We start from the raw sequence: 23,934 nt of genomic DNA on the forward strand, positions 1-23,934 counted from the left end.
AATAACTACTTGCACCTGTTGAGCAAGCCCAAGCTGTAAACATTTTCACCTTGCACATTTCCTTTCCAATCTTGCGACAAATCAATCAATCTTTTTCGTCTTCTTCTGCGTCTTTTCATGCTGCTCAGTCTGAAATGTAATTTTCCTCTTCCGCTGGGGGTTTTGACTGTAGTGGAACGGGCCGGGGCTGGGCCCGGCGGGGTACAGTGGGCCAGCAGACCGGTTGGAGGCGGCCAAAATTCTGGACGCTTTTCGAGCTCCAGAGTCGCTAAATGGGACTCGAACCGAACGTGTGACCCCACCAATGGATTGCTCTCCGAACGAGGAATCCATTGGTGGGGTCACACGCTCGATTTGAGACCTGTTGAGCGACTCTGGAGCTCAAAACGCGTCTAGAATTTTGGCCGCCTTCACTGGTCTTCTGGCCCACTGTGCGGGGCCGGGCGGGGCTAGCCGGGGCTAGCCGGGGCGTGCGACCCGCCGTGTCCCTGCCACGCGAGTCCCCACACCGTCCGCTGGCCGCTTTTTCCTGTTTCTTTCTTTTTTTTTCGCGCGTCGTGGCCGCCGTAACTGGGCGGGCCGCGGGTTGCAGTTGAGCGGTTGTGGCGCGGCATGCGACCTTGGCCCACAGCTGCCGTGCGCTGCAAGCGCTGCACTGTGCTGGGCTGCACTGCCGGGGGATGGGGATGAGGGCCTCCAGGGGGTGGGGAGGGGAGGGACGCCCGGCACAGCCCGGCAGTTGACGGTCGCGAGCCACCTGTCGCGTGGAGGCCCCCGCCGCCCCCGCCGCCCCGCCGCCCCCGCCGCCCCCCCGCCGCCCCCGCCGCCCCCAACCCCCGGGCGGGGCTCCTCCCCTCGACCCTCCGACCGTGGGAAGAAACAGACCCAGCTCACTTCCGGCCTGCCGGGCGGGCCGGGCCGGGCCGGGTCGTCCCCAACCTCACACCCCGAGGGACCTACCCTAATATGAATGTGTGTAACGGATTTTCAATCTCGGTCGTCCTTCGTGCGTCCTTCGTCCTCCGTGAGCGAAATGTGTATTGAATAATGAATGAGGGGTCCTAATTACAACCCTTTCCTGCCGAGGGCGCGCCGAGGGCTCCAACGCCCCCGCAGCACCGCGCAGCACACTGTAGACTGAGAGTCGTTTTCGTCGCTCTGTCTCTCTCGCACCTGTACGGGACGCCCCATGAGTGCGAGAGAGGCAGAGCGACGACTCTCGAAATCAGTCCGCTGTATCCGGCGGTTCCGGCCACTTCCGATCCGAGTCTCCGTCAAACAGACCTCCCATCGCGGAGGCGAAGATGCTGAGACAACCACGCGGTCGCCAACTTGACGCCCAAAAACTGGCATAAATTTACGTAATGTCTTTGTGCGGCTGGCCGCAAAAAGGAGTCTAGTGCGCGGAAGCTGCGCAAAGTCGTATACAGACTGGACCACGCGGACCCGTTCCGAAAGTCGCGTAGAGACATCACAAATGTTTTTTAAATGCCACCGAATTGGCCTTGCGTCGGCATGCCCACGGCATGCCCGCAGGAATGCGTTTGTTCCGACAGTGTAGACGGACGGGCACGGGACGGACAGGCGTTTCCGGAGGGCGGTGCGGGTCTGGATGGCCGGCCGGCAAGCCCAGCAAGCCTCTCGGCCGCGGTACCGCGGTGTACAAAGGTCCAGCACCGCATTACGGTGTAGGAGTACGGACCACAGTGGCCAGAAGACCGGCGCCGGCGGCCAAAGCTCTAGACGCTCTTGACGGCGGCCTCCAGGGCGTCCCTGCCGGCCGTCACACAGTGGGCCAGAAGACCGGTGCAGGCGGCCAAAACTCTAGACGCGTTTTGAGCTCCAGAGTCGCTGAACAGGACTCGAACCGAACGTGCGACCCCACCCATGGATTCCTCGTTCGGAGAGCAATCCGTTGGCGGGGTCGAACGATCGGTTCGAGTCCCATTTAGCGACTCTGGAGCTCTGGAGCACAAAACGCGTCCGGGATGTTGACCGCCTCCGTCGGTCTTCTGGCCCACTGTCGGGAGGCGTCTTTCTAGAGATGAGATTCCACCCCTTCTTCAGCCAAACCCTACTTACCCTGCGAGACCTTTCCCAGCCTCCGCCTCATCCGCTTCCGCCGGGGCGAGGCGCGCCGAGGCAAGGCTGGGGCTGCTGGCGCGTCGCGTTTGTCACACCCTCGCCGCGGCCACCCCGCAATCAGACCCACCTCCACCTCCACCGCGCCACGCTGTCGCTGTGCACGCCGCCAACCCCCACAGCGACTTTTGGCCTGGTTCTCGCCTTTCGATGTTGGTACCCCTTCCGCCACCCTCTAGAGCCCCGCGCCTCCCCTCCTCGCGGCTGTTGGCCGACCGCGGGGCCCCACCACACTACAAGCACCCGTCCCCGGGCCGCCCGGCCGCCTCAGCCCGTTTCCGGTCACTCTGGGCCGCCTGAGAGTCGTTTACGTCGCTCTGTCTCTCTCGCACCCTCGCGGGACGTCCCATGAGTGCGAGAGAGACAGAGCGACGACCAGGACCCTGGAGGCTGCCGGCTCCGGGCGGTGCCTGTCACTCACTTCCGAGAGGCTGGGGCGTGGAGGGCCTGGAAGCCTGGAAACGACTTCCGAAATAACCGCCGGACCACTGGCGGACCGCTGGCGGCGGCCGTCCCAGCACACGGCGCGCTGCATTCAGGGGATATTGATGTGATCGAGATGAATCAGATTCGTATGCAAATGGCGCCACAACAAGATGCAAAAGCTTTAGCGAATCCCCTGCGGCGGGGAGGGGGGGGGCTCAGGGTCGGGTTTTCACAATACATATTCAAGGGGTCGGCCGAAACCGTGGATGACACGACCCCCGCGAGTGTCTCTGTCCCGCTCCGAATTGTGTCACAACACCGGCTGGCCTTTTGCCTGCGAGCTCGCGGGGGACGCGGACCCACAGGACCCGTAGGAACCGCTGCGCTGCCGAGGTGCTCCGGAAGTGCTCCGGAAGTATCCTAATGGGGCCCTCTTCTTGAATGGACCGACGGGCCGTCCCGGACCCGAGGAGCTGGGAGCGGCGCGACGGGCGCGACGCACAGTGGGCCAGAAGACCAGTGGAGGCGGCCAAAACTGTAGCCGCGTTTTGGGCTGCAGAGTCGCTAAATAGGACTCGAACCGAACGTGTGACCCCACCAATGGATTCCTCGTTCGGAGAGCAATCCATTGGTGGGGTCACACGTTCGGTTCGAGTCCTGTTTAGCGACTCTGGAGCTCAAAACGCGTTTAGGACTTTTGCTGCCTCCACCGGTCTTCTGGTCCACCGTAGGGTTTGTTGTTTGTCGCTCCGCAGCCTCACTTTTGCGCGCGCGTACGTCGGCGACGTCCGCCGCGGCTCCCCGGCCCCATGGGGCCCCCGAGGCACGTCTGGCGACACGAGACAGTTATGTCATCAGTGCTGCCTGACCAGTCCAGTTCCCCGTCGTGGCCAAGCATGTCTTGCCGGAGCTAAAAATACACGCGGCTGCATACGCTTGGCACGCCCCGCGCCCCGCCCCACCCCGGTCTTTCCAGAGTAATGAGTGATTGGCGGAGTGGCCGGCCCCGGTGTGTTTGTGCGTGTGTGTGTGTGTGCGTGTGGGGGGGGGGTTGAAAAGGGAGGGGGATAGTGTGTTTGTGTGTGTGCTGGAGGTGAATTCGGGGCGCGGCTTGCGACGCCCCGCGAAAGCCCGGCTCACTCCTTGCTGTACTTTTGGACGCCACCGGGACGCAAAGCACAACAACAGGTCCAGTGCCAGCGGACGCGCGAAGCCAGCTCCTCCGTGGCGCGGCATCGCGTCTTGCGATCGGCTCCTTTCGCAGTGGAGTGGCTGATGACCTGGGCTTTTGCCGCGGGCTTGCAGTGCTTACAGTGCAGCGCGCACGAGGCCCGTGCAGCAGCCAGGCATGTTCGAGACTTGGAGACCTACGTTCGCGGTTCTGTTCTGGTCGGTTCAGCGACCGCTGCGCCGCGCCATGCCCAGGCCATGCCCAGGCCATGCCCAGGCCATGCCGGTCCTCGTTCCCGTCGTCCCTGCCAGTGCCGTGGCTGTCGTGGCTGCACTACCGCGGCACTCCGCGGACTGGCCGGCTTGGCTACTACGACTCCCGCCTGTTCCATTCATTCCAGCGGCCGCTTGGCCGGTTCATTCATTCCCCGCTCATTCATACTCCGGCCGGACTGGCTGGCCTCGCTGGCCCGGCCATGGCCCGGCCCTACACCGTAACTCGCTCTTATTTTCTTCTTCCTTCTCTCTCGTGGACGCGTCGCGTCGCGTCGCCGCTGCCCGTTTTTACGCGCTGGCGGACGCGAATTTTCAGGTGCGGTCATTCCCTAGCCGCCCTGCCCCGGCGCAACAACAACAACACGGCTCGCCCGCTTGTCTTGTCCGACTGGAGTCCAGTCGCTGGCCGGCCAGGCCGCGGCCAGGGCAGCAGACTGATTCCGAGAGTCGTTTTCGTCGCTCTGTCCCTCTCGCACTCATGGGGCGCCCCGTGTGGGTGCGAGAGAGACAGAGCAAACTCGGAATCAGTCTACAGGGCAGGGCCGCAGGGCCAGGCTGGGCAGTGGCGTCGCATTCCTGCCGGCGTCAGCCTCACTTCCGGTCCGTCTTCCTCTTCCCGAGGAGGAGGCTGCGCCGCCGCGCCGCCGCGCCGAAGGCAATGGCAGGCCGGCGCGGCGGTTCCGAGACGCCGTTCCATCGCTCTGTCTCTGTCGCACTCGCGGGCCGCTGCGTGGCGCTGCGAGAGAGACGGCGCCACCAAATAGTGCTTCGGAACCGCTGGGCAGCCCGGCGCCGGGACGGCCGGGACGGGGAGCGCGGCAGCGCCATGGCACGCCGAGGCACGCCGTGGCAGCGCGGCCCAGACCGAATCAACGACCGGAGGCGCGGCCGGGCCGCCGGGCCACGGCGCGGGGGAGGGGCGGGGAGGGGCGCGGTTCCTTCCAGGTTCCAGCCAGGTTCCTTGTTCCTTCCGGAGGCGCCAGCACCGCGCCAGCACGCCAGCCAATGCAGCCGACCCCCGGACGGCCGTCTCCGGCGACGTCTGGCCCAGGCGGGGCGGGGCGGGGCCGCAGGGCCGGACAATCGTCCGCAGAGTAAATACAAACACGCTGCCGTTTTAAAAGCTGCAATAACCGAGGCGACCGAGGGCACGGAGCAGAAAGCCTGCCAGGGCGGGGCGTGGCGCAGCGGCGCAGCCTGGCGGGACTGGGTGGCGACGCCCGCTTCCGGGCGACTGGGAGTGCCTGGAGCGGCCTGGAGCCGGAGCGGCCTGGAGCCGGAGCGGCCTGGAGCCGGAGCGGCCTGGAGCCGGAGCGGCCTGGAGCCGGAGCGGCCTGGAGCTGGAGCGGCCTGGAGCCGGAGCGGCCTGGACTGGAGCTGGAGTGACCTGGAGCTCCGTTGGGGCTGGGCTGGGGCAGTTTGCAGGCTGGATCTAAGTCCAGTGTCAGGTGCTTTGAAACAAATAACTCGGTCGGGACTTTCGTTAGTGACGACACCGCCGCTGTACTCCATGCGGCTGAGACTGGCCGACCAACGCGGAGTATCTCCGGTGTCACTTGTTGAGGCGTTTGACATCGATTTGAGGAGTAGTTTCTGACGTAGGGTCCCAAGTCGAGGGAGTGCCCCAACAGCCCAAGCGAAAGCTGTGCTAAGGGCGGCGTTGTTGTGGCGTGGTGGTTAGCGACGGCGTGCAGCCCGGCGGTGGCCAGCCTGCTTTGCGCTGCTGCCCGTTGGGTGGCCTACCTCGTCTGTGGCCGCGGAGCGCCGGACTGGGAGGCAACCCAACGCACGCGCACTGGAGATACCCCCTGCCGCCGGGGAACGACGAGCGAAGAGCGGCTGTGAGCTGCCGAAGTTTCACGGCGTGTTCTTGATGTAAATCCGAATGTGATGCTCTGCTTTCAGGTGATCGACCTGGATCCGTTTTGGGTGCCGTCCACGGAGGAAGAGTACCTGCACTTCGGGGAGAAGGCGGACTCGGGCAACCGAGCCCGTCAGTACATGGACACCGTCCGAAGGAGGAAGGGGCTGTCGGTCACCACCAAGATTGTGGAACACGCAGAGAAGCAGCGAACTTTGTCCAAGAACAAGTAGCCTACGAGGTGAATGTTGTGAAAATAATCAACTGTACTTGCCAAACAAAAACAAGTGGTACGTGGTATTTATTTTTTGAATAAAAACAGCTTGAAATATTGTTTTGATGTTACAATTTTTAGCTTTATTTAAAATATCTCTTCTTGCTGAATATCCAGTCGTAATCTGCACTCCTTCTCCAGAGCACTACCAAGATTAGCTTCTGCATATTGTGCAATTGGCCGTACTCTGTCCATGATCATTCGTGCATGCCGTTTGTTTGCCGGCACAATCCTCACTTCAACAGCACATGAATCTAGTTAAACAGAGACATGAGTGAAACAGGATTTAAATGACCACAAATTTGTTTAACAGATAAAATGGCATAAGGAACTAAATCTCACCTTCGTAGTCCTCAAAATAACTTAATTTAAATTGAAGTTTGTAGGGCACTTCATCAGGCAAATAATCTAGACATGCTGCTTTCACAAAGTCCACAGCTAATCTATGTTGATTGCGTAGTTTCTTATCAGTAAATAACCACTCGCCTGGCTGAGCTTCATGGAGAAGATACTCCTAAGGCACAAAAAATAACCATTTGCAGCATTCCATAAAAAAATAGAAACTTGATGATGATACATGGGTCTAGCCCAGTGAATACCTTTACGTCTCCAACTCCATTCCCTTCCAGAGCTGACACCATAAAAACTTCACAAAAATGAGGCCAGGAAGAAAGATTTACTGATAGAGCTGCAACCTGTTGCTCAGTCAAATTTGCCTTTGCTGGTATAGGAGATTTTGGAGATTTTGTCAAACTTCGTACCAGACCTAGAAGGGAACCTTTTCTCTTGATAGCATCAACCTAATAATTAAAATGTTTCATTAGAACTGGTTAGTATGTCACAAATCAAAAATAAAAAATATTCTTAAGAAAAATTATTAATGCCCACACCTTGTTCAATAATAGAAAAGTTTTCTTTCTTTGATATAAAAGAAGGTGACGGATGACAGAAGGATCCAGCATATCTGATTTATATCCCGATACGTCGTGAAGAACTCCAAGAACATCAGCTTCCTGGATAGCTCCCTCAGCACTTCTCAAAAATTCAGACTCAAACTTCAGCCTGAATTGGATATAATACAGAACAGTTAATAATAAATAAATCCTTTACATAGACTTGCTTTTAAGATTGAGTTGTCATACTTCTTCACTTCATCAGGAGATACTAGTCCAGGCGTATCAAAAAATACGATTTGAGTGTCTTCAACATTGGTGAAGGCTTTGACTTTTGCCCTTGTAGTATGCGTTTTCATAGACACAGGACTAACCTGGAAATACACAACAAAGAAATCCCTTGTATGACGGATATGAAGGCAGCGCTTTTGCAGATGTAACAAAATGTTGTTGTCGTAGCATGTAAACTTACAGTTCGGCCGACTATTTGATTGATCAGGGTACTTTTACCAGCATTTGGACGTCCAATCAGAGCCACTTTAATAACTTTGGTTGGATTCTGAGAAGTCTTGGTTTGAATTTCATCTTGAATGTTATTAAGATTTTGAGCCAAGGTCCTCAAGCTCAATTGTAATGTTTGACATGAACCCAAGCGCAAACTAAACTTAGACTGAGTCAAAACTGATTGGCACAACACCCACATTGTTTACTAATGTTGCAGACGTCCTAACCTCAAAACTCTCAAGAAATCAATCCCGATACGAGGATAAATACAAATTGACTGATAATATATCGAGTTGGACTAATAAGAATAAGGGTTTAAGTCATTTTAAGTATCTACGTTATACTGACACGTTCAGGTTATCAGTGAAATCACAATAAAATAGACAACCGCCAGACACCTTTGCGTTCGAAATCGCAACGGGACGGTAGCGGAAGTAGGTCGAGTCAACGAGGCGGGAGCGGGAGATTTGAATTTCTGGGGGAACTGTGAACTGTGTCGTGAACGATGGGTTGCCTACCTGTGTGGCACATGCTCCAAGCATTCAAGATTTTCGTCCGTAAAAGGCTCTTGAGGGCCGAAATGGCCCTCGAAATAGTGTCAGGAGTCTTGAGGGAGTACTCCAGCACAACATACTCAAATTTGGACCACTTTAAATTTTTGTCCCAAAACGTGAAAAAACCATGATGTATAGCCTTAACATTTTTTCGACGAAAATGGTCGACCACCTCCGATTTGCCTGCAATTCATATGGTACGTTGCTATGGGTCTAAGAAACAGATACCCGGTGCCCAATGGTCTTTGACGAATTCTGTTTGGCGTGAAAATGACTTTTTCCGGGATGCATGTAGAGTGGAAAAAGCTGTGGGCGGTGGGTTGCCTACCTACGCGGCGCATGTTCAAAGCAGTCCAGTTTTTCGCCGGAAAAAGACCGTTGCGGACCGACATGGCCTTTGAAATAGAGTCAGGAGTCTCGCGGGAGTGCTCCAGCACAACATAGTCGAATTTGGGCCATTTTAAATTTTTGTCCCAAAACGTGAAAAAACCATGATGTATAATAGCCTTAACATTTTTTTGACGAAAATGGTCGACCACCTCCGATTTGCCTGAAATTCATATGGTACGTTGCTATGGGTCTAAGAAACAGATACCCGGTGCCCAATGGTCTTTGACGAATTCTGTTTGGCGTGAAAATGACTTTTTCCGGGATGCTTGTAGAGTGGAAGAAGCTGTGGGCGGTGGGTTGCCTACCTACGCGGCGCATGTTCAAAGCAGTCCAGTTTTTCGCCGGAAAAAGACCGTTGCGGACCAACATGGCCTTTGAAATAGAGTCAGGAGTCTCGCGGGAGTGCTCCAGCACAACATACAGTCTTCATCGGCAAAGAGTCGACCGGCAAAGAGTCGACTTCATGTGACGGTCCCCGCTTACGCGGCGGGGGCGAGCTCGAGCCACAATAGTTTTATGGCCCTCCCGAGCTCGGAGCACTACCGGAGCTTTTGTCTACCACCATGTGCTGTTTGGTTTTCGTGTCGGCAAAGAGTCGAAATCCGGTCCCGACCCGTCGACTCTTTGCCGATGAAGACTGTAGTCCCAAAACGTGAAAAAAACAAAACATGATGTGTATAGCCTTGCGAAAAAAATCGACCATCTCAGATTTGTCTGCTATTCATGTAGAACTTTGCTCTCCAATTTGGGTCATTTAAAATTTAGCCAGCATTCTCTGCAAATGAACTTGACTAGCTAGTATTTATCTCTGGTCAAGGCCAACTCAATGAGCTTCTAGCAAATTTTCATAATATATATATTTATATATTCATCAATATATTATTAACACATAATAAGTTCATACACATGTTTGTAATTATGTACAGTTACGACATTTACAGTAATATTTCCTGAAGTTCATGCGTGCACTCTTTCACACAGATAAACAGTTTTAAAACTCTATGTAAAAGCTAGATTTTTAAATGCATGGAACGGTACACAGGGGCATAGCAACTATAAAAATGGAACACAACCCTCCAAATCAAGAAGGATCTAATAATTATCTTTCCTTAAAATAACAGAACATGCCATGGACAATCCGAGAGGCTAATCTAATTCTTTTAGATTAGGATTCACTCACATCAATTGTTCTAGCTAGAAATGGGTAACATTATACTTTAGACGGGATTTTATAAAGACAATCACAGTGATTTCGCAACAAACATATTAGACTATGTACCTTACATGCAGGGATCACAAAAGTATTATTGTTAACAACTGAAAAACACAAATGTCAGATTGAGAGATATTCTTTTAAAATCCTACTAACTACAATGAATGATCTGGAGGGATAGATAGAGATCTGCCACACTTATTAATAATGACTACAAGGGAATATAGAAGGATGAGGGTAGAATGAAATCAGGCAAAGTTTAGTCATAAGGAAGAAAGAAACCAAAAGGCACAACACTTACACCAAACCAGATAAGCCTGTCAGTGCCCTTTTGGGCAGGGATCCACAGTAGATTATAGAAAGAAAATACAGCAGAAGGTAAATATTTTGTCCTAGGCAAATAAAACGATTGTCATGAATACTGAGTTGTTTTAAATGAGGGGCAAATTTTACCAAATGTACTGAATGTAAGAAAAACAAAATAAAAATAAAAAAATAAAAAATAAAAATTAAGAGAGAGGAAAAGAATGGAGGCAGTAATTTACATACTACATTCGCATGCTGATTTCAGTCCCATTCCATCATAATTATATTTAGATAGTCAATGACTTTAACATGAGAATAAAAAAATCTCAGACTGTTAAAATAATCACAACTCAATTTGAAAGGCAAAATAAAGTTAGAGGCTGGGTCCTGCTGAGCCTACAAATGTCAGAGAAACATGAGAACACTTAGTTTATGTCTCCAAGTTCCTAAAAGTTAAGAGAACATAACCATTTATTATAGCTACCAGCTATCATCTCACAAAAATACAAAAGAAAAGGGTTAATTTTGCCTCATACTGCTCTATGACAAGAGCACTACATCTAATATGGAAATGTCCTTTAGAGCTTCTATGAACACCTCTTCAACTTTAAAGAAAACTAATGTCATCTTTTACTGTACACGAACTAACAGCAACTTGCTTAAACAAGAGTATACTTTTCCAAAGGGAAATGTGGCACAAATCAATCTTACCATAACAACAGCAGGATCTCTGCTATGAAAAACGCATTCAAGTACTGTGGGGGAAAAGGAGGGGGCGGGGAGGAAGGGGGAAGGAATGGGGGCAGACTCATATAGGAAAAAATAAAAATAGCCAGAGTAACAAAACCTTATTGCTCAATTTCTGAGTCATGAAGCTCATTAGGAAAACAGGAGAAGAGGAGCAGAAGGACCGACACATGCCTTGTTGAGCAACTAACACGGCTCAATACGAAAACCCTTCTCCATTCTATCACATACTTCTTCCCATCCTCTGACGATTTGCAAGAAACTCAACAACACCAATGCAAAAATATCCATTCATTCGTAAGGATTATATCTAAACAAACATCAATAAGACAAAAAGTTGGGCAGGAGCAACATAACACATTTTCATACAACCAATATATAACAGCAATAAACTTAGCTGAAGGATAAAAAAAAATTATTGTTACAATTTTCTATAACACATAAACTATATATCAATAAGCGTAATAGCTCACCACACCCACAACACCTTACATTATATAATGACAGTAGTTTCAAGTTCACCTCCATATTTAAAGTCAGTGGTGAAACAAAATATAAATTTCATGGCCCTGAACAGCAGCTATTGAACAACTTTTTTGCTTGTGGCTTATGTTTCACCAAATTACATAGTAAAAACAACTCTTAATTTAATAGAATTTCCTACAGAGAAAATTCAAATCAGCCATTGCACATTCAAAGCAATTTCATGATCACAAGGCTGACCATTGATCATGGATCTCAAAGAAGCAAAGCACAGAAAAAGTAGCGACAGTAGAAAAATACTCTTAGCAGGCATAAAAATTAGTTAATAACCTTTTTTAATTAAAGTTAATTAATGCTAGTAGTGATACTGGAGCCACCATGAAGAAGAGCCAATGACTGAAATATGAGTTTAAATGTTTCCATTTTGATTCATTTTTTAGACCTGAACATTTCAAAGTCATGAAAACCTGGTTAAACGTGCACATTTCTTCATGAAAAGCTTTGGTTAAGGCCAATGAATGATTGGTCTGAATGTAACACCTCCCTTATTGGTGGATTAAAATTACAAATTACTTAAACACACAAGTATACATCTCACACGATTTCACACCAAAGAGCACAAAGGACAGTTCTGCTTGTAAAAAGCATAAAATGTCTGATGAGGGGCTACTGATCTGGGCTGGAAATTGAATGTTATTTTGAAGTCTTCTTAGACAACTAACCAGTATTAAAACAAACACATTTATAATAAAAATAACAGACACACAAAATCATCATTCACTCAAGGCACACTCTAAAAGAAGAAGTATTGTAACACATTCATCCCTTGGGCGGAATAATTAAAAGAGAATGAAGACAATTTGGTTTTGATGTCTACAAATGAACCCTGTCTAAGATTCAATCAAAATAAAATGGTAACAATTTGATGTTGTTCTATTAAGAAGACATAAGTTCTTCAATTTTCAACAATCAACAAAAATAAACTTTTATACTGTATACTACAGAGAATCAACAGCAACAAAACACCAAGGTGCAAAAGAATCAAGAATACTCTGATGTAACTTCCTCACTGAACTTAAAGCTGCGGTAGGTGTTCAGATAAAGTCTTAGGTTAAAAAAGAAAAATGAAACTAATGACAGCAATGACATACACAGCCTTTTCATTTTGAAAGTAACAAATACCACACAATAATGCAAGTATTTATGCAATTTAACTTTTAAAAGAATTATTATCACCAGTATGCTTGTACTATTACTGGAAATGCTGCAGTCTCAGACAACATTGGGATATATGGTGGCAAAGCAAAGGAATTTGTCTAAATCTCCATTACTGTACAAGGATTTACACAATGCAGTTAAACAGTTCCGTCAATTGAGAAAGGAATATCTTAAACTTGTAACACAGAATATATTGAATAAATTTATCTCTAAGGTCTTACTTTCTAACATGATATGTGTAGAGGAGCATGGGAGCAGCTTGAGTAGAAACAACATTTCTTTCCAGAATGAGTCAATCACAACTATGTCCCGAACCATGAGAAATTCGATGGCAAAATAGACAATCTAAGACATCTACAGCCAAATACTGCTACTTTTCAGGAGATGCAAATTTACAAGAAGACAAAAAAGAACAAAAAAAAAAAAAACAAGAATTGACAGCACTGTAATAATTACACACATATATTGTTTGTTCTTTTCAGGGGTAGGGAAAAATTAGATCCCACAGAGAGAAAATAAAGAGCCACTTCAAACCTCAAACAAATGCATCTATGACTAATGAAGCCAAAGCAAATCTGAGAGCATTAATTCAGCCTCATGATAGAATAGTTAATGTGCGTGCCAATGGCAGTACATGTTTTGCACAAACATTTCCTGTGTTACTCTTTCTTATTTTTCAGGTTTCCTTGACAAACACAGTAAAACTGGAAAGGCAGCAACATTTTTAAAATGTAATCATCTGGTTTATAGCACACAGTAATTGATTACTTTCACATCAAGAAAAACAAAAGACCTGAACCACTGAGCCTACAAGTTTCCTAAAAAATACAACATATGATTCTCCAAAGCAGATATTACTGTAATTTAGTTGAATAACATACAACATCTATGAAAACAAAATCTGTGCCAGGGACTACAAAGAGGTTCACCCAGACGCAATCTTGAATAAGAGAAATACTGTGCTTTACACCGCTGCACCATCTTCCATCCTTGTTTAGCTCCAACTCAACTATATCTTCCCTTCCAACACACAAATTCTAGAGAGTTTTGAACTGCTTGGGGTTGGAAAGTCTACTTAGGTGATGGCAAATTGTCTTCTCCAGATGTTGTGGAGTCCTTGGAGCTAAAAAAGCAGGAGCAGCGAGACATACTTCGTCACAGTTTCTCAGACACTCCAGCGCTTGCAGGGGGTGTCTGTGGAGGAATGCTAGATGGTGCAACGCCTGTTGCTGAGTGTGGTGCTGAACTGCCTCGAATGCCTCGACTTGGAACTCCACTTAAGTCCTGGCTGTGGCCCATAACTGGGAAGGATTTTGTTCGCTTAGCTGCATTCCTGCAAAAATACCAATCTTTATTAGCACAACATGCTTTTCTTCATATAAACCAGGGTCCTGGCATGCATGAGTAACAATTAGATGATGGTAAAGTACCTTAAGGTCAAATAGTTCAATAATAGCAAAAATTCAATTTTTTTTCAAGATCATGAAAGCATTAATCTCATTCCCAGACCCCATTTTCTTTCCTGATGAACAGAAATAGTCTAACATTGACAAAAGCTTGCAAATTAGGTATGTGCGCGAACAATTTTGACATTATTTTTGCAGGTGTATTAGAGATTGCTTCCTGAAGCAACAACATGCTCTCATACCCATCCCCAAAGACAAGCATTGTGCTTGAAGAAACAGCATACAATGCAGCGAGCAAAGCAATAAGAACATTTTGTTGTTCCAAATGGTTGTCAGTGCTTTCTTTTGAATGGAGTAGCTAATTTTAACATTTATGATCAGTTATTGCCATTTTTAATAGTAATTTGTTAGAAGTTTTATAAAACAGAGTTGGTAGCTTTGATGATATTCATCCTCTAAAACAAGTCAGAACAGGCCAGAATCTACACACCACCGTACTAAAGCCTATGCACTGATCACCTTCACCTGAAAGAAAGGAATGCCTGGACCTAAATCTACAGCAATCTCTGGCAACCCCGACAACCACAAAGAACACTCAATACATATCATCTCCTAACTTAATACCAAAGACTGGGAAATGGAATATACTAACACTACACGTCTAGTTTGGAAGAATTCCTTTGTAAACTTGTGAAAAACACATGAAAAAGGTGCTGGAGAAAACTAAGCAGTGAGGTGCAAAATATTCCATGAAGATAATCATGCATCACAAACAGGGAATTCCTAATTAAAGTTATGTTCTGTTTCTAAATAATGTTAAAGGAAGGTCCTGCTATTTTAATTTTTTAAATATCATTTTGACCACATAGCTGAGCAAACATCACTCTCTAGTACTAATGGTATTTGTTTCACTAAGTGAGGTAGCACTTCCACTCCTGAAATAGTATTTTTCACATTTTGGGAGCTGGTGCAGTAAATATAACTAAGGACAATGTGAAGAAAAACAATCACACAGGGACACACCGTGCAGCACACTGAAGAAGTTGTTAAAAAAAGGTGCAACCTCGACTGAGCATGTTGGACATTTACCTTCGAGCCTTGGTGTTATGATCAGAGGCAAGCACAGCTGTAAGACAGGTTTGCTGCCACACAGCATGACATGCAGGAAAAGACAACCCTATGGTTGAGGCCTGTATACCACAGAGAGCAGGGACAACCCCGTTACATTTCAATGCACCATCTGACGCAATGTGGTTTTATAGGAAGTCTGAAAAGTGGCTAGTTAAGACCTTGAAGGTAACAGTTCAAAAGACTGTTGCAAATATTGAGATTGAATCACTTATTAGACTTATCATTTGCTGAATACCACAGGAAAAAAATGGTGAATGCAGTTATAAAGGAATGACATTCCCATCCTGTTCTAATTCACTTATCTTTAATGACAGTTTTACTGTAATGTGGAATGCTTACAACAAACCCATGCAACTAATATATGCTTTAATCTGAACAATATTCCTTTCAATGAACTTCAAAAGTTAAAAATTTATATCAAAGTTACAAAAATGTTTGTGAGTGTTGCTTAATAAAAATGAGGCATTGTGCAAGACATGTTTGAAAGCTATAAAATATTTTTTCTATGTTGTCGCCATGTAAGCACTAGAGGTACAGTATCACAATGAAGCAATCATGCACTTCTTAAACATTAAGTTTTAAATGAAATATGTAATTACCCATTATAAAGAAAAAATTTTGCTATGACCCAAAGTTGCCTCTTGCTCTTATACATGGCTTATGTAAACTTTCCTCTTAATGTATAAATTGCTCCTACCAGGGGAACTCCCCACTGTGTCTTTGCTGCAAAAGAAAATGTTCATCAAGGAATGTCACCTTGTTTTATAACTCCAAACACAGACGAAAACTGACTGGACTCCAATAAAACAATGGGGCCCAAGAGGATTGATAGCCACTATATTTCTAGAGATCCATGCACTGGGCAGAGGAATGCACACATATATGGATTAGTCCTAGCATTGGATCCAAATAACAGTACTGTTATTGCATAGCTGTCTTCTAACACTTCCATTAGGTGGAATTATATCACTCTCAAAACAGATCGTTGGTTAGAAGTTAACAAGAAGAGGTGTGGTTGTGCAGATTACTGGTATATTTATGTAGTTAATTAATTATTTGATACATGGTTCACAGACATGCACAAATGTTCAGAATGGCCTGCACATGCCACAAAAAGAAGCAATCCTGAACAAACAAACAATTAGACCAAGCCCTCTTGACTAACATGAGACCTGAAAGAACTCCAAGAGAATTTCTGCAGATTCTGTCAATGCGAGTAGTTCATTGACAAAAGAGAGGACTGTAATTGCTGTGAGAACCGAGAACTTACCTCCTCCTTCTCAGGGAAACGTTGTGTCCAGGCAATCCAAAATAGCCTCTTGGAATAACCATGCGAGCGTTGCCCTGTGCAGGACGAGAGCCTCCAGGAGCGACAAGTTGGGCAAGATGGGCAGCATATCCCTCGGATAATATAGTAGCTTGTGACTGGTGCTTTTTCGACACTTTTCCAATAATATAAATCTGCCTTGGAATAGGATCCAGCGATCTGTACACTGCAATGTCCTTACTACTTCCATAAGCAGAGTGAATTAGTACATCATGAGCCTGGAAACACAAATAGAAGTGGCATGATCAGCTGCGTAAAAAAATTAAAAAATAATTTCATTTAGACAGGAAGTCCATTTAATACCTCTTGCAGCGCTTGCAGGTACGTTGTTTTGTGTCGAAGAGGATCAGTGGATAAGCCGTCAGCAAAGGACACCAATCCGTGAGGGAAATTGTGTTGGGACAGCCATGATACAACCTTCTGTTGTTGCATATCTGGCCTCCCAGTAACATATATGATCAAATAGCCCAGCTCTTGCCAGTGCCTGTTGTCAAATACACATGTGATGAGTGAGAACAGTGGTCAAGCTTTTCACTTTAAGTCGAATAAATTTTTAATTACCCACCTGACAACATCAACAGCTCCAGCTCGCACTTTCGGATCTCTCCCTGTTACTGACATACTGGCAGTGAATGAACCATCAATACTGAAAACAATGCATTCAGTCTTGGGTGGAACAACTGCCATGTAGAAGTCTGCTGATGTGTGATCTCCTCTGCAAATAATAATTATTGTAACATTCATTTTGAAATTTTTTACGATAAATATTAAATAAATTACTTATGAAACAACCAACCTTACAACCATTTTGATTGGGTATATACCATACCCCAAAGACTTGTCACTAGGAATAGTATATGATACCCTACCATTTTTATCAGTAACTTCAGTTGATAATAACTGCCACTCTCCAGCAGGGGCATCTTTCATAATATGAATGTCTATTTTTTCTCCTAAAAAAAGAAGAGATTGTACAATATGATTTTAGAAACAGGCGAAATTATAATACACATCATTTAGCTACGGAGAAAAAGAAAGAAATACTTGCCATGTAAAGTTATCATGTCAAGAGGTCCATACATAAAGCGGGCCAATAGTACTTGAGGTTTTCCCTCTTTGACAATAACATCATTGGCACGATGATTTGGTGACACATTCTAGACACAAAGAAACAAAGTGGTGACACATCGGGCAGGAGGTTGAAGTTGCTATTATGGAATTCAGTGACAACAGGTGTTTCTAGGGGAAACATAAACAAAAACTGACCTTCAGCTTGACAGATGTCCTTTTCCTAATCCACTTTTCACGAGGTTGGTTTGGACTAAATGCCACAAGATCTTTATCATCGTGACCCAAAGCTTGAAGAAGTTCAAATCGTCCCAACTGTCAAAACATTAAGTCAATGAATAAACAAAAATACACAAAAGAAGTGAAATTAATTTTGTTAATTTATTATTTACCTGGCGCAAAATGAAAGCAATCACATCGGAAGACTCCCAATAACTTGCATGGAACAAGTGAGGAAGTGCATTTGTAGGGAAGTTGGATAGGCCATCAGGGCAGTACAAAGCATAGTCCAATCTTTTATTGCCCCACCATTTCTGGGTCACTGAAAGAAAAACAGATTGAAAAAGTGTAAATTTCAGTTAAATCTGCAAACAGGTCAGTTCCATAAGCATGTAGTGTACGATAAATGATTATTAGAGTAGAATTCAAGCATGTCACTCTCTGCAAGCTTGATGTTGCCATATGAAAGAGAAGAATTCAATTTGAATTCAATTTGTTTTGTACCACAATATATATAGTATTTTTTTAAAAGAGATTATTGATTATTTAATCAAACCGTAGGAAAGAGATGATAAACACACACAAAAACACCACAAACATATTTAGGAAGGAAGGAAGAAAATAGCAAGTTTATAAAAAGCAGGTCTACAAGGTGTGATACAAGAGACAAAAACTCACAGGCATTGATGGTGTGTAGGGGTAGAGAGTCTATGACACCAGAGACAGTGCTTTGGATGCTGATTTCAGACATACGTCGTAAGTGAGAGGCAGGAGTAGCAACACTGAGACCATCAGAGAAAATCTGCGGGTTTGCCTGGATGATTTCCACTTTATATGCCAGCGTGCAAGAAAGAAAGAAACAATTCATATACCTTGTTGATGTTTGTACCCTCGAGAGGAAAATATTTTATGTATCCCCAAGACTTAAGACCCAATACAATTTCTATTTTTTTAAAAATGAAAATGGAATGCACTGTTTGTGATTAAAGGTCTATAACACAGTCCCTTGTATCAGTTACTCTAGTCTCAAGTTGAATAAAGAACAAAACAAAAATTGACAGACAAGAGTTCAATCAGGCCAGCTAGAAGGAGATCAAGGCATAGGATCACAGATAGAAGATGAAAGCCAATAAAGTGACAATAACAATTCATCTAACACTATAGACTATGGTTAAAAATCACATTTGTTGTTGGAAATATGAACCCTAACATGCTTGTAAGTAGTTTTTCAAGGCTAGTTAGCATGAAATGAGGGAAGTCAGTTCATAGAGGCAAGGTGTTATTCAATCACATTGAAGCAGCTTCATTTTGCACTTACACAAATGGTAAGGCTGTCCATTTCCAAGGGGGTACTTCTGGTAGCGTGGAATGTTGATTGGTGGCAACATGGAAAAGCGTGCAGAAAGTAGAGGTTCAATTCGAGCCGCCACTGGGTCAGTCGGATGAAATAGATTGTAGACTTGTTGGCACCCAGGCCGATGAATTGGGGCTGAAAAAGTTTAGAAAAGTATTAGTAAAATCCATTAGAAGCAGAATTTTTTCTTTTCAAAACAAGTAGCAAAAAAGGTGCATACCATTTTTCTCATCTATTACAGATATTTTTCTGTAGGCTAAAACCAGAGCCAATGGACTTCCAAACATAAAAAGCTCACTCACTTCAAAATCGAGTTTCACTTGCTGAGAGTGATCACTGCAACAAACATAATAATGCTATCAGAACAAAGTGTGTCTATCACTTTCATTTCACAATGGGCAGAAGGTTTCACCTGGTGGAAGATGATCTTCGTCTATTACCACTGGGAGCACTGAGGAGTCGGCTGGCTGATAGATAAGTCTCATCTCCCACATCACAACGACCACGATCGTGATCATCTGTAAGACACAAAATACGGAACATAGAGCAATTTTTTAAAATGAAATTCTTAAATGCAGTTATTAAGAATATCATTTAGTTATTTCATTTACCTAGATCATTGTCTAAGTCATGTCTTCCAGAACGGCATAACGCATCATAAGCTAGTACTGAGCCCATGGAATCCCCTAAACACACCAATATTTTGAGTTCAGTGAATATTATGATCATGCTTTAAGGTTCCTGCAACTAACTCAAATATACAGAAATATAAACATACCAATAATGCAAATTTGTCCATTAAAGCCAAGACCTTCCTCTGACTTTAAAAATTCGTGGTAAACATTGTTGGCACTTGTCACAGCTCGGGAGACTGCATCCTGATATTCAGTTACATTGGCAGTGGCTAAAAGTGGTATTGAACCAATAGGAATGGAATCATGTGTGACTTGGGGAGCGTCCAAGCATGAGGGGGAAACATCAAAACTGTATGGGTTCAGACTGGAAAAAAACAATTCAAAACAAAATTAATAAGTAAATGAATGAAGTCAGACAATCTCTTTTCTCATCACCTCATACCTTGACAGTATTCCTAGCCCTTCGGTGCAAACAGATGGACAACTGACTAGTTTGATTGCTACATGTCCTACCATGGATGGGTAATGTTGTCGCATAACACATTCAAAAGACCCTCGGAATGTAGTTATGTCTGATTTTTTAGCAGAAAGTTCTGTATTGGCATCTATTGGAGTTGAAGGAAAAAGTCAGTGAAGGCAACAGAGTAGTACTACTAAACATTACAGAATGTTGAGATAATAATTAACGTACCCAGAACACTGCCCGCATGGAGAACAAGTAGGAGGACGGAAGTAGGGCAGGATGGCTGCTGGCCTGTCAATAAAGACATAGTTGGCGAGCCAGGGCAAGAAGATGCATCAACCTCGATACTGCTGCGGCCTGCATAGGGTAACATCCTTCCTCGGCCACCAGCTTTGGTACGCTCACTAACAACTCTTTGAAGGTATGTATGAGAAAATATGCTATCTGTTTCAGAATCGCAAAGAAAAATTTATGGTAGATTGAAAGAAAGGGCAGGATGAGTTTCAAACTGATTCAAAAATTAAGTTGACATTACCATTTTTATCCCTGGCGTTGCTGGTGTTTGGTCCTTCGATATTTTCCTCATTTAAAAGCTCCATAGAGCTCCATTTTGCCATAGCTTCCACTTCAGCATCTTCTGATATTGAATGTGATCCTGTAAAAAGCAAAATAAGATTAGTGGTGCATTATGCCTAATATCAGACACATTCCACATGTTAGTTTACAGCAGCAACAATAAAGTAACAAGGTCCAAGAAGGTGTTGAAAATAAAATAGGAGCAAAAAAATGAGGTCATAGCAAGGCAACTGATGTTCTAAATTTAAAACAAATACAAACTAAAAATGAAATAAACTACAGAAAACCACTAGTATGTATAAAATAATGATGGCTGTAGTTGTGGTGCTATATTGTAAAGTGAAGATGCATACAAAACATGATATGTGAACATCCCGTGCAAGTGTGTGAAAAGTTACAACAACATGGAGTGCATATTGTGCATGGGGTATGTTGATGTGCAAGTGGCTAAGTACTGCTGGTGGTCCTTTGTTTGGCCATGAGATACCTACCCTTTATTGCTGGGATTACAAACCGCACACCAACTGAGTATCAAGAAATTTCCAATGAAAAAAGATATTGTGTAAGAAAGCATGAAGTGAAAAACAAAAACGTTAGAGATTGATCAGAACTGGTATTATCATGTAAGTGAGAACATAACGTCTAGAGGGGGCTGTCTCGATGAGACAATGAGTGAATTATTAGCAACAGTAGCATTTTCTAAAATAAGTACCCATGCATGCATGATACAATCTACTGTATGTACCCTGAGAACATATAACTTTAAAATTTATCATGCAGGAAAATCTAGGTCACAAAATGATTAAAAATATCAATTTGTAACTTGTCCACAGAAAAATATATGCCTTGTTAGAGAAACAAGTGTAGAAATATTGAGTTCAATTTGTGAGTTACATCGGAAGAGACACTAAGATACAAGAAGCAAAAACAAGATTTCATAAAAACAGAACAATTGGCTCTTACCTTGACAATCAAAATATTCATCATCACTTTCAGAATCAGAATCACGAACTATACTCTTCATTCGCCAGGAGGCAGCAGAGGCAACATCTGTGCCAATCCACACCTTCCTTCTTGAGTCGTTGTCTTCTTGGCGAGGCCTAATACAAAACAGGAGCATTAAAGTAAAAATAAAAATAGGAAATCATTATGCATCTGACAGGCTTCTTACTTTGTAGGAGAGTCACTTTCATCAGAGCTGCAAGCACCAGTTTGAATGTCAGGAGGGCGCTCAGTTTTCTTCTTCACAGAAACTGGAGTCAAGATTTGGTCCTGGTCATTTTTCTCTATGCTTCCAAGTGTAGCTGCTAATGTCTTCTGAGCCGATGAAGAGGGTTCCTAACAAGATTGTTTTAAATTGGTTTAAAATGGACTTTATGTCCAGGAAAGAAATGAAAAGAAATAAATCTGAGGAACAAACCGAGGGTGTCGCTGCGCCGCTACTCTGAGGTCCACCAGAAGCGGCAGCTGCGAGATTTGTTTCTTGACTAGGGGAATCACTAAGTGCACCTTGACCATCTTGAGCCATTGTTTTCTTTAATAACTCCTGAGTTTCTTGCTCAATCCTCCGGATATCATCCATGGTCAATCCAACCCACTCATCCTGCCATACCCAGGCTTGAATGTGAGCTCTCAACATTGTTTTTCTTAAAGCTGTGGAATTTTTTTAAAAACATTGTTATTGGTTTTATTTCATATTTAATGAAGTCCATCAGGTGCCAGAAGAGGTAGTTTTAACTCACCAACATCATGAATAAACTTTTCTAGTTTAGTCTGCATACCCCAATAACGAAACTCAACTCGACACAGCTTGTAGGCACACATAAGGGCTTTGCCACTTGGAGTGGGCATCGTCTTGCTCTAAGGGTTTGCAACAATTTTGAATTAATTTAATTTTGATACAAAAATGATTTTTCTGGTGCTATATGTATCTTACCTTGCATTCATCCCAATACTCATCAAGCCAGTTATCTGTGAGAGGGCCTCGCCCAGTTTTTTGAGATACATATTGCTTGGGGTCTTCTTGAGGCACATATTCACTCAGTTGGTCTCGTACTACATCAATAACATCTGCACATCAAACAATTTGGGTATTAAATTATTCATTGTAGCTTTGTTAAATTCTAAGAAATGCCAGGAGACTTTTCTTTAATTATTTGAAAGGAAACTGACTTACCAACAATGCGGTTTCGGAGATCACTACCCTGTAGCTGAAATACATTTTCTTGGTAGCCATTGTCTGGGAAGTACCTAGTTTCAATTTCCAATGAGAACTTCTCAACAAAGGGACATGTGTACCGTGTTTTAGTGTAAGGGTAGGCATTCCAAGCCTCCTCTTCCACAGTAAGGGCTGATTTGGGGAGCAAGCTCTTAAACCAACCTGAAGAAATGCAAAAGATATTCAGATTTATCAGAATGATTCCGAGCTGATAGTTAGCCAAAAGAAACATTCTTGTCAAAAGTTCAAATATTTTTACCAGGTAAGTGACTGCCCACATGGTAGACTTTGTGAGTGTACTGCCCGGTGCCTCCTGGCCCACCCTCATATGGTTCATTCACCAGAATTTCCACGCCACTTCCAGTGCCTTTACTTTCATCTCTACTTTTTTTCTACATGCAAAGGAATACACGCAAAATTATTTTCCAGCACACGCATTCGGACACACCACGTCCAAACTAATACAGCGAGAAATTCTTGTCGCTGGCAGACGGACGACTTACGGCTATCATGTAGAGCTGGGCGATTCGGTACTCGTCCACCGTGAGCGGCAGCGGGATCCGGTACTCCTTGATCAGCATCTTGTCGGAGCGAGGTCTTCGGCGTCGGGGGAAAGGCCGGGAAGACCGCGACGACCGCCTTCCGAATCAACGAGGGGGTGGGGGCAGGGCCAATGGCAGGGCCAATGGCAGGGCCAATGGCAGGGCCCGCGGGCGGGGGTGCAGGCCCCGGCGCCCAGCGGCCGCACTGGGAGGCAGGTGTTACGCCATGCACCTGCAACAACAACAACACACCCTCCATTAGAGCCACACTGGGAGGCAGGTGTTATGCCATGCACCTGCAGCAGCAGCAACACACCCTCCACCCCCATTTAGATCCACTCTCCTCCAGTCGTTTGCAGAGCCAGCTGCATCTGATCCATAGCGCCCGCGCTGGGGTGCACCTGGGGCGCTTTCTCGCCTCAAATTACGAGTATGAGAAAGTGAGCAAGGGAGAGAGAGAGAGAGAGAGAGAAGAGAGAGAGAGAGAGAGAGAGAGAGAGAGAGAGAGGAGGGGGGAGAGATTGAGTGTGCAGGACCA

The 23,934-nt window shown here is 45.3% G+C and overlaps 3 protein-coding genes across 5 annotated transcripts in view; 1 reads left to right on the forward strand and 2 right to left on the reverse strand.

Annotated features, from left to right (window-relative positions):
• The window catches only part of LOC117644554 (elongation factor-like GTPase 1), a 114,490-nt gene extending 108,267 nt beyond the window's left edge, over nucleotides 1-6,223 (forward strand). For both annotated transcript variants that reach the window (XM_034384110.1, XM_034384111.1), the window contains exon 18: nucleotides 5,920-6,223. In XM_034384110.1, coding sequence (XP_034240001.1) covers nucleotides 5,920-6,108 — 189 coding nt within the window. In that variant the 3' untranslated portion in view covers nucleotides 6,109-6,223. The remainder of the gene's footprint in view (nucleotides 1-5,919) is intronic.
• On the reverse strand, nucleotides 6,162-7,998 carry LOC117644555 (GTPase Era, mitochondrial). Its single transcript, XM_034384112.1, has 6 exons — nucleotides 7,515-7,998; nucleotides 7,292-7,416; nucleotides 7,040-7,211; nucleotides 6,749-6,949; nucleotides 6,492-6,663; nucleotides 6,162-6,403 (listed from the first exon to the last, which is right to left on the reverse strand). Exons 1-6 carry the CDS (start codon nucleotides 7,743-7,745, stop codon nucleotides 6,237-6,239), a joined length of 1,068 nt encoding a protein of 355 aa, XP_034240003.1. The 5' UTR covers nucleotides 7,746-7,998; the 3' UTR covers nucleotides 6,162-6,236.
• Nucleotides 7,999-9,383: 1,385 nt separating this feature from the next.
• Nucleotides 9,384-23,934, reverse strand: part of LOC117644481 (protein retinal degeneration B) — a 28,322-nt gene continuing 13,771 nt past the window's right edge. The window contains exons 2-26 of one of the 2 annotated variants that reach the window (XM_034383990.1): nucleotides 23,358-23,628; nucleotides 23,114-23,246; nucleotides 22,813-23,016; nucleotides 22,573-22,706; nucleotides 22,379-22,496; nucleotides 22,057-22,289; nucleotides 21,808-21,974; nucleotides 21,600-21,736; nucleotides 20,596-20,715; nucleotides 20,289-20,504; nucleotides 20,040-20,202; nucleotides 19,741-19,961; nucleotides 19,574-19,648; nucleotides 19,375-19,480; nucleotides 19,183-19,298; nucleotides 18,927-19,097; nucleotides 18,287-18,436; nucleotides 17,782-17,930; nucleotides 17,588-17,704; nucleotides 17,370-17,478; nucleotides 17,118-17,274; nucleotides 16,887-17,036; nucleotides 16,625-16,805; nucleotides 16,265-16,539; nucleotides 9,384-13,790 (exon numbers count right to left, since the gene is read on the reverse strand). In XM_034383990.1, the coding sequence (XP_034239881.1) occupies nucleotides 13,613-13,790; nucleotides 16,265-16,539; nucleotides 16,625-16,805; nucleotides 16,887-17,036; nucleotides 17,118-17,274; nucleotides 17,370-17,478; nucleotides 17,588-17,704; nucleotides 17,782-17,930; nucleotides 18,287-18,436; nucleotides 18,927-19,097; nucleotides 19,183-19,298; nucleotides 19,375-19,480; nucleotides 19,574-19,648; nucleotides 19,741-19,961; nucleotides 20,040-20,202; nucleotides 20,289-20,504; nucleotides 20,596-20,715; nucleotides 21,600-21,736; nucleotides 21,808-21,974; nucleotides 22,057-22,289; nucleotides 22,379-22,496; nucleotides 22,573-22,706; nucleotides 22,813-23,016; nucleotides 23,114-23,246; nucleotides 23,358-23,435 (3,858 nt within the window). In that variant the 5' untranslated portion in view covers nucleotides 23,436-23,628 and the 3' untranslated portion in view covers nucleotides 9,384-13,612. The remainder of the gene's footprint in view (nucleotides 13,791-16,264; nucleotides 16,540-16,624; nucleotides 16,806-16,886; nucleotides 17,037-17,117; nucleotides 17,275-17,369; nucleotides 17,479-17,587; nucleotides 17,705-17,781; nucleotides 17,931-18,286; nucleotides 18,437-18,926; nucleotides 19,098-19,182; nucleotides 19,299-19,374; nucleotides 19,481-19,573; nucleotides 19,649-19,740; nucleotides 19,962-20,039; nucleotides 20,203-20,288; nucleotides 20,505-20,595; nucleotides 20,716-21,599; nucleotides 21,737-21,807; nucleotides 21,975-22,056; nucleotides 22,290-22,378; nucleotides 22,497-22,572; nucleotides 22,707-22,812; nucleotides 23,017-23,113; nucleotides 23,247-23,357; nucleotides 23,629-23,934) is intronic. The other variant, XM_034383991.1, reaches the window with a different exon arrangement.

This window comes from Thrips palmi, unplaced genomic scaffold (genome assembly GCF_012932325.1).
Source record: "Thrips palmi isolate BJ-2018 unplaced genomic scaffold, TpBJ-2018v1 HiC_scaffold_18, whole genome shotgun sequence".
Classification (NCBI taxonomy): Eukaryota; Metazoa; Arthropoda; class Insecta; order Thysanoptera; family Thripidae; genus Thrips; species Thrips palmi.

What these genes read in the sequence shown, in the direction of transcription:
- LOC117644555 (XM_034384112.1), bottom strand. Translation starts at nt 7,745, where the DNA reads ATGTGGGTGTTGTGCCAATCAGTTTTGACTCAGTCTAAGTTTAGTTTG. An exon ending in ATCAAATAGTCGGCCGAACT is followed by an intron (nt 7,417 to 7,514) that starts GTAAGTTTACAT and finishes GTGTATTTCCAG; the next exon opens with GTTAGTCCTGTGTCTATGAA. An exon ending in CTTTTCTATTATTGAACAAG is followed by an intron (nt 6,950 to 7,039) that starts GTGTGGGCATTA and finishes TTTAATTATTAG; the next exon opens with GTTGATGCTATCAAGAGAAA.